At 41.4% G+C, this 9,064-nt stretch overlaps 1 protein-coding gene across 1 annotated transcript; it reads left to right on the forward strand.

Moving 5' to 3' along the window:
* Positions 1-642, forward strand: LOC138893459 (uncharacterized). Its single transcript, XM_070178070.1, has one exon. It carries the CDS (start codon positions 1-3, stop codon positions 640-642), a length of 642 nt encoding a protein of 213 aa, XP_070034171.1.
* Positions 643-9,064: the final 8,422 nt, after the last annotated feature.

Below are 9,064 nucleotides of genomic sequence, written 5' to 3' on the forward strand. Positions count from 1 at the left end.
ATGATTGCAGGTCTCAAACTAGCTAGAAGCTTGGGAGCAGAGGTCGTGGAGGCTAAGTATGATTCCCTCCTCGTGGTAAACCAAGTTAACGAGACTTTTGAAGTCCAAGAAGATCGAATGCAGAGATACTTGGATAAACTACAGGTAACTCTACATCGATTTAAGGAATGGACCTTGCAACATATACCTCGAGAACAGAACAACGAGCCCGATGCTCTTGCAAACCTAGGTTCATCGGTCGAAGACGACGAACTCGACTCGGGAACTGTCGTACAACTCATGAGATCGATAATCAAAGAAGGTCATCCCGAGATAAACTCCACAAGTTTAACCTGGGATTGGAGAAACAAATACATAAAGTACTTAAAAAATGGGAAGCTTCCATCAGATCCAAAGGAATCGATAACTCTGCGCACAAAGGCACCGCGGTTCACCTTGTCCGAAGGCGGAACACTGTTTAGAAGGACATTCGATGGACCATTAGCAATATGTTTGGGACCGAGAGATACCGATAACATCCTACAAGAAATTCATGAGGGAACTTGTAGAAATTATTCCGGTGCCGATTCGCTGGTCCACAAAGTAATCAGACCAGGGTATTATTGGACCGATGTGGGCAAGAATGCAAGGGAGTTCATTTGAAAATGCGACAAATGCCAAAGGCATACGCCCATGATTCATCAACCCGGGGAATTACTCCACTCAGTCATATCCCCATGGCCCTTCATGAAATGGGGAATGGACATCGTTGGCCCACTCCCATCGGCGTAGGTAGGTTTTAGTTTATTTTGTTTATGACTGATTATTTCTCTAAATGGGTCGCAGTACAGGATTTCGAGAAATTAAGAGAAAAGGAAGTCATAGACTTCATTTGGGACCACATCATATGTCGATTGGGATGACATCCGAGATTGTATGTGATAATGGAAAATAATTTATCGACAGCAAAGTAACTAAATTTCTCGAGGATCACAAGATCAAAAGGATCCTATCAACACCTTATCATCCCAGTGGGAACGGACAAGACGAATCGACCAACAAAACCATCATCCAAAATCTTAAGAAAAGATTGACTGACGCCAAAGGAAAATGGAGAGAAATACTACCCGAGGTCCTATGGGCATACCGCATAACATCGAAATCCAGTATTAGAGCAACACCGTTCTCGTTGGTTTATGGTGTCGAAGCTTTGATCCCGATCGAGGTCAGAGAACCTAGCATCAAGTTTTGATATGAAATATGCAACAAAGGAATCGAATAACGAGACCATGAATACGAGCCTAGAATTGTTGGACGAAAGATGAGAAGCCGCTCTCGTCCGATTGGCCGCTCAAAAACAGCAGTCGAAAGGTACTACAATCGAAGAACCAATCTTCGACAATTTAACATCGGGGACTTGGTGCTAAGAAAAGTCACCCTCAACACCCGAAATTCGAATGAAGGGAAACTGGGACCGAACTGGGAAGGACCGTATCAGGTTCTCGAAATCATCAGAAAAGGATCCTACAAGTTCGGCATGATAAACTGCAAATAAGCACCGAGTAATTGGAACGTATCGCACCTAAAATGATACTACTGCTAAGGTACGACCCCTCCCATTTTCATTTATATTTCAAAACTAACCCTTGTAGGTGTTTGACCAGAAGCAACGATGGATTTTACAACACGAAACCTTAAGGTTCGAAAGCACGCATTGTACTCTTTTTCCCTTAAGACCGGTTTTGTCCCAAATGGATTTTCCGGTGAGATTTTTAACGAGGCAACCATTGATCGTGCTAACTTAGAATAATTCAACAGTATCCGAGGCCTCTTAACAATCAACCTCGAATACTGGGGGACATTTTCCTCGAATATCAAGTTTAATGCGAGGAAGTTACTTCATGGCAGCAGGGTCTCGATAGGGAAAATTTGTAAGGGCCAAACGGTCAAAACCGAGTCATGCCCGCGTAGTTTGCTCGAGCCCTGGCACAAAATATGTACGCATGTATAATGATTTATAAAGAGAAATTTCTTCTTTACCTATATCTCATACCTCAGAAAAGTTTTTCTACTTCATATTTTCGATCTATTATGCAAACAACCTTAAGGGTCGACCATGACCGGAGTTCGGATTATTAACCCCACAATTGAGGGCTGCCGTCCAAAAAATAAACGAAGATCGAATTATATAAACTCCAAAGATCATAAGACCTTTTTAGGTAACCCTCAATTTTATAGGCCACGACCACCCCACTCGGGGACTTACACTTCGGGCAAGCTCGAAGTAAAACGGGAAAATAAGCCCGAGAGGTAAATCCCAAACTAAAAAGGCTACAGCTGAATTAACACGGATCAGAGACGTCCGAGTTAATAGGCCTTCGAGTTCTTTCATAAATCAGTTAAAAAGGCTACCCCCGACAAAATCATAAAAAGCTTCGATAATATCAAGCCTCAAAAACTCTAAAGAGTACATAATTGTTCGAACTCTCGAACAATTTCTTATTTCATGTTAAGGCATTACAAGTTTTGCAAATAAAAGCCGAAAAAGGGATAAAGCCTTAAACAATCTTTTTACAAAAGCCTAAGGGTTATTTTCTGCTTTAAGTTTGAGAGATCATCCTCTCTCAACTAAAAAACCTAAGGGTTACCTTACTTCGAATTCGAGCAAGCACTCACTCGATCGTAAGACCTAAGGGCTACACTAGTTCAGTTTCAATCAAATTATCTGAACCTCGGACCTTAGAATACAACTTCATAAATTTATAAAGTAGAAGGGAAATAAAGGCAAGTTTTACCCTAACCCTCGAACGTAATTTTATGCTAAGACATTTTCGACCTTCGTAAAAGTACAGAAAAGCAAAGGAAAAACACAAAACCGAAAAGGCAAGAAAAACCTTATGTTTATATTCAAAGATTTTTACAAGAGGCCAAGTCGGCCCTAGAATAAATACAAAAGGAAAACAAAGAACTTAATGTCCTAAGTGGCTTGGTCTTCATCGGAGGCCGAGTCCTCGAGATTTTCCCCGTCTTCAGATTCGCTTGAGCTATCGGAGTCTTCCTCAGGGAAGGCCGACCTTCGAGCCCTGGCTTCCTCCGCCTTGGCATTTTCAATTTCGGCTTCAACATCGAAGCCCTAAGCACTGAACTCCTCGAGAGCTTCCCTCCGAGCCTGCCATTTAGCATGTTCGACCATGCTCTTAGCCTTGGCCTGATTGACCTCAACATCGATCCTGAACTGGGCCACTTTGGCATCAGCTCTTTTATTTACCTTCGTCACTTCAGATATGTCTACAGCTACTTCAGATCTGGTTATGGCCACCTCGGATCTGGCCACTTCGAGTTCATTAGCCAAGCTTGCTTTATCGGAAGTGGCCAAATATAACCGATGTTGAAGCTCCTTAATCCTCTTTATCTACACCGAGGCGTTTTCCCTTGTAGTCCGAAGCTGGGCCTCATCCAACTCCAATTGCGCTTGAACAGTCTCCTTTTTCGAGGCGAGGATATCCATATTCTTTTTGAATTTTTCCTCCTCAGTGGTTATCTCCAATTCATCTTCACTATCGTGAAGAATTCAGAATACCTGCTCAGCCATCTCCTCATGCTCTTCCCGAGCCGCTGCCAAATCTACTCGAAGTTTCTCACTAAGAAGTTTATAGGAGTCACTCTTCTCAGTGAGGTTCCGAACCTCAACCTCATGCTCCTCTCGGATTCTGAGGAAAGCCTCATGATGCAACACCTAAGCCTACAAACGTGGGAAAAAATGTTAGAATTATCTACAACTCTAAGTGTAAAAGAAACAGCAAAGATGCCATCGAAGTTACCCGATTCAGAGCATGTTGGGCCTCGTTGAAAAGGCAGGCGGGTTCTATCGCATTCATCACGGTTTGATCCTCTTCAGTCACCAAAGACCGAAGGTAACTAGCAATCCCCACGGGGCGAGAGAAAACTCGGGCATCCTCCGGGACAAAAATTACTCTCTTCCGCCTACGATCAGGATCAACATTTGGGGCCGGGAATCAGTCCACCAATTTTGGGCCCGATGAAGATTCAACAGCAGCCGACCATGATGTTTTCTTCGGTAGTGGTAATCCACCGAACCCGGTAATATCCTCCAAAGCATCGGACTCGAGCCCATCCAAAAAGCCATGGATATCGGTCGACTCTTGAATGCCCTCGTAAGATCGACCTTCCAACATGCTAGCCTCACGGATCATAGCATCCGAAAACTGAGGGGATCCAGTAATACCGACTATCCCGAACTCGTCCCTCGGAATATCCTCTACTGCCCGAGAAGACCTGCCCTCGGTTTCTCCTTCAACCACCTCAGCTCGAGACGGAATAGTCTCGACTTTTCCTTGTTCAGGAATTATGGTCAAAGCCCGCTTATCTACCTCCGCCGATTCAGAGGATTGTTGTATCACAATATTAGCCCGTACATAGGCTAATTCCTCTTCTCCTTCTTCGTGCTCATACCTTAATCGGCGGATCGAGTCCAAAGGCATGATACCGGAGCCCCCCTTGGGCTTGCGAGTTCTCTTCGCCGGTTTTTTCTTTTCCAAGACCGGGGAACTCGGTGCATTTTTTCTCTTCTTCTCTTTAACCTTCTTCAGGGCAGGGACCTCTTCATCACCAGATGGGGGCCTCGTGGCAACATCCTTCCCAAGTCCTACAAAGAAAAAACAAATGGTAAGCAAGTGAAGAAGATCGAACGACAAACAAACTAAGAAATAGACTTATCTTGACTACGAGCCTCCCATCGACCCTTTGATAGTTCCACCCAAGCGCGCTCGGAGTAGGTCTCTGCAGCACCAGACCTTCAACCCATTGTTTAAGGTCCAGAATCGGTTCAGGCATCCGAGCCATAGCTGTAACAGGAAAGAAAAAATGGATCAAGAAAATAAAAGGCAGTCACAAATTAAAACGCTAGAAGGGAAATAAGTACTCACGGTTCGTAGTCCATTTCTCAAGAAATGGCATGTCATCGGCAAGGATCAGGTCCGAGGTTTTGACTCGAACAAATTGGCCCATCCAACCTCGATCACGAGTCTCGTCTATACTCGAGAATGAAGCTTTATTGGCTTGGCGAGCAAGCTTGATTGATCCTCCTTGATAAAGTCGGGGACTATAAAGACGCATAAGGTGATCGAGGGTGAAAGAACACCCCTCGATTTTACTTGAGAAGAATCGGAGGAGAATCACTATTCTCTAAAAAGAAGGGTGGATCTGGCCAAGGGTCACGTCATACCTTTTGCAAAAAGCGATGATGACAGGATCTAACGGGCCCAATGTGAAAAGATAAGTATAAACGCTTAAGAACCCTTCCACGTGGGTAGTAATTGATTCCTCGGGCGATGGGACTACCATGTGCTTGTCGCCCCAATTGCATTCCTATTTTACTTTGTCGAGAATTTTCTCCGGGATTGACCACGGGTACCTCGAGATCGGCTCACATCGGCCCGGTACTGAAGAAGGTTTTTCAACCTTAAAATCTATAATAGTTGATCACCCTACCGAAACGAACTTCTCGGGGCGAGGCTCCGCCACATCCTCGCCACCTGCAGGTCGTGATGAAGAAGCGGCTTCTTTTTGCTGCACCGTTTTGGAGGTTTTTTCCATTGATGAGTAAAGTAAAAGAGAATTAAGGTTGTATGTGATGTAAAGTGAATGAAGCAGAGGGGTTTTCTGAAGAAGATGAAAGAATAAGCAAAGAGGCTTTTGAATGAAAAGTTTGGATGAGAATGAGAGTTTGAATATTTATAGCCTGGTGATGACGGTTCAGAACCGGTAGTGGCTGACCATCGACTGACGCACATTTAATACCTTGGTAACTGGATCGATGGGATATTTTGTAACATACGTCATAATCAGGCTAGTCAGTGACATCATCATCCACCAAGTTGAAGTTCGGAAATTCATATCGTTTCTCATCATTTTCCTTTTGAGAAACGAGGGGACTATCTGTATACGGTCAAAACTGAGTTTGCCCTTCTTATGACTAATCGAGATTGGAACATGATGGTCCAAGATTCATCATTGTAATATCGAGCCATGATGAGAAGTTAGGTTATCGAACTCGAGCCCAAGAGACCGATCAATATCAAGATCGGCCAAGGTCGAGCTCGAAGCCTAGAGACCGACCAATATCAAGATCGGCCAAGACCGAGCTCGAGACCTAGAGACCGATCAAGATTGAGATCGGCTAAAATCAAGATCGAGCTAAGAAACCGATCAATATCAAGATCGGCCAAGATTGAGCTCGAGACCCCAAAACCGATCAAGATTAAGATCGACCAAGATCGAGATCGAGCCAAGAAACAAAAAAGCCGGTATACCCGCAATTTGGGGGAGAATCTCGGCGGAAATTACGGCTTGAATCAAGGAAAAAGCTAATTAATTAATCTATCATGAGATCTCCACTATGTATTTTTAGTTATATCCAAAATGGGATTCTCTCACTATATTAAAAGTTGTTATCATTTGTAATAGGATATTCATTAGTTCTGAGATATATAGAAAAGAGAGCAAATACTATCCTTTCAGCCTTTGATAGGTGATAAAACTTGAAGGCTTAGGCCAACTAGTTCATTGGGTTTGCATTTATTTCTTTTATAACTAATTTCGATATTCATTTACATATCTTTCCCAATTTGTACCAATTTATATCACGTATCCTTAGAACTACGTATAAATTCAACTCTACCCGTTTTTTGGGTAAACAATTTATTTGTTTATTACTCCACTCAAATTAATATATCTTCATTAGTTTATATTCCTATGACCTATCAAGAAAACGAATGGTGAATTATATTCGGTGTTCAAGAGTGCTTTAACTTTTTGTGTGAAAATGAACATCAATTCTAAACTTTCTTAAGATTGTTTACCCTGAAAAATGGATGACAATTGAATTTGTACGCGATTTTAAGGATACGTTGTTTTAATTCAATACGAATAATTAATGACATTAGATAAGTAATTAAAGGATAGAATAAATAACCAAACTAATGATAATACTGAATTCGGGCTCGGTTCAAGGCTTAACAAGAAGCTCGCCTTCGGTTCCGGACCGGTGCTTATGAAGAACTTATGAACGAGAAACAAGAACTTTCAATAATCTTCAAAAACCGAGAAAAATAGACGTATACTGTCTTGGTATGCGTGTTATAGTGTGCCTAATGAATAATTAGCTTCCCCTTTATATAGTAGGAGAGTTTTACCCTATGTACAATTCTAAGAAAGGTAAAAATATTCCTTTTCGCTAGTCGCTGATTTTTTGCCGATACGGATCGAGATTCACGTTGTGATATCCGGTTGGGCACGGATATCACGACCCTTTATTAATCGTGTGCGATCGCTCGGTAATGCTCTCCGAGGTCTTGGGACTCGAACCGGACCCGAAACACGTGGTCTCGATGGCTCCGAGGGCAGGTGTTTTGCTTGGACCCTGATACGAAAGGCTCCTGGCTTTGATTTCGATTCCTTACAGTCACACCCTTTCTCTGTTCCCCTCACCGGGAAATCGGGGTGCTCATTAGACTCGGTTTTACCCGTATACAAAGATAAATTTTAAATATTTTAAAACACTGCATATATCGTAAAAACTATTTAAAGATTTGAAATTTCTATTTGAAAATCATGATTCGATTTATAATAGTTTTTTGTTTTAAAATATGTAACGTTTATTAAAAAAATATAAAGAATCTATGTCTAAATTCACACCTAAAATAGAGTGCTTTGACGCTCGAACTTAGAACCTTGCCACATAAAATGAAATAGAGGGAGCATCATGACATTAAACCACAAAACTCATGTTAATTCCATAATTATACCTCTAATGCCTTTACATGTCCTTACTTTTGCTTGAGTTTTGAAAGAAAACGGAAATTTTGTGAAGCACTCTATTTTAGATTAAGCTAACATGTATCTAATTATCACTATGTATGAAGTTTTTACTCAACTTCAATATTTTAGGGAGCCAAGTCCCTCTCAACAAGAGCTTGGTTGCCTGAAAAATGCTTTTTCACAATGTGAGTCATTGCATGGCGCTATCAATTAAGCATGCATATATTAAAGGAAGCATTGAATAAACCAACAACTCTAAACAATTACTTGGCTGAAGATGTATCTACTCCTCATGTGGGATGTTTGCAATCACAAAATGGTGAAGGATGTCACATGTCACTGCCATAAAAACATTATACCAATTACCAGCAACCACAACACACAATTAATGAAGTGAGATAAATGTTATTTCATTTTGTCCTTTGTAAGGGACCCAGATCTCATTTAAAGAAGAAGAGTAAAATCTGTGTTCCAAACATCTCTCGGATACACATTTTTGGAACCAAGCTTTAGTTCCCACTAAGATCAGTGCAGTTGGATGAGCTGTATATGCGAAGCTACAGACTCTAGCATAATTTCTTTGAACTTGGCCTTTCAATATTAATTTCTGAAGTTGTAGAACTGTTTAGTGCGATTTATATAGAAAGCGTCATTGTATTGGAGCAGTTGGACATACACTGCACTTTAATTTGCTTACGATATATGTATGTGTTAAAATGGTTATCATGAATTACAGTTCTAGTACTCCAAGTGGATATTGCATGGTTGCATGTACAAATGGAAGCTCTATTTTAACGTATTACTATTAGCATGCAATGGCACACTCACATTCAGAGGCGGATAGATGATTTTAAATTGATGTGTTTAACCGTTTGGTTCTTATAACTGAACCTATATACACTTTTGAAATTATGAATTCAGACTCTACTATTTAATAAAATTTTAGTATTTTTTTAACTTTGTGTCAAAAACACTAGGTTCAATGAACCCAACAAGTGTACTCTACATACCCACTGCTCACATTGGCCATTTAAATAGCAGTCGGTGTTTCTTTTCGTAAGTCTCTTAGGCAACACTCTATGCACAAAGTATCTGGGCTGAACTACTCTAAACATTTAATAAGCATCACACTGTTCCAGCTGTCTCTGGATCGGAAAGGTCCACATTTAGTTATTGGTTTCCTCCCCCTCGCCCTCCTTTTATCTTGGCATTAATTAGGGGCAGATCTAGCTCACGGATTCATATG

This window comes from Nicotiana tomentosiformis, chromosome 6 (assembly GCF_000390325.3).
Source record: "Nicotiana tomentosiformis chromosome 6, ASM39032v3, whole genome shotgun sequence".
In the NCBI taxonomy this organism is placed as follows: Eukaryota; Viridiplantae; Streptophyta; class Magnoliopsida; order Solanales; family Solanaceae; genus Nicotiana; species Nicotiana tomentosiformis.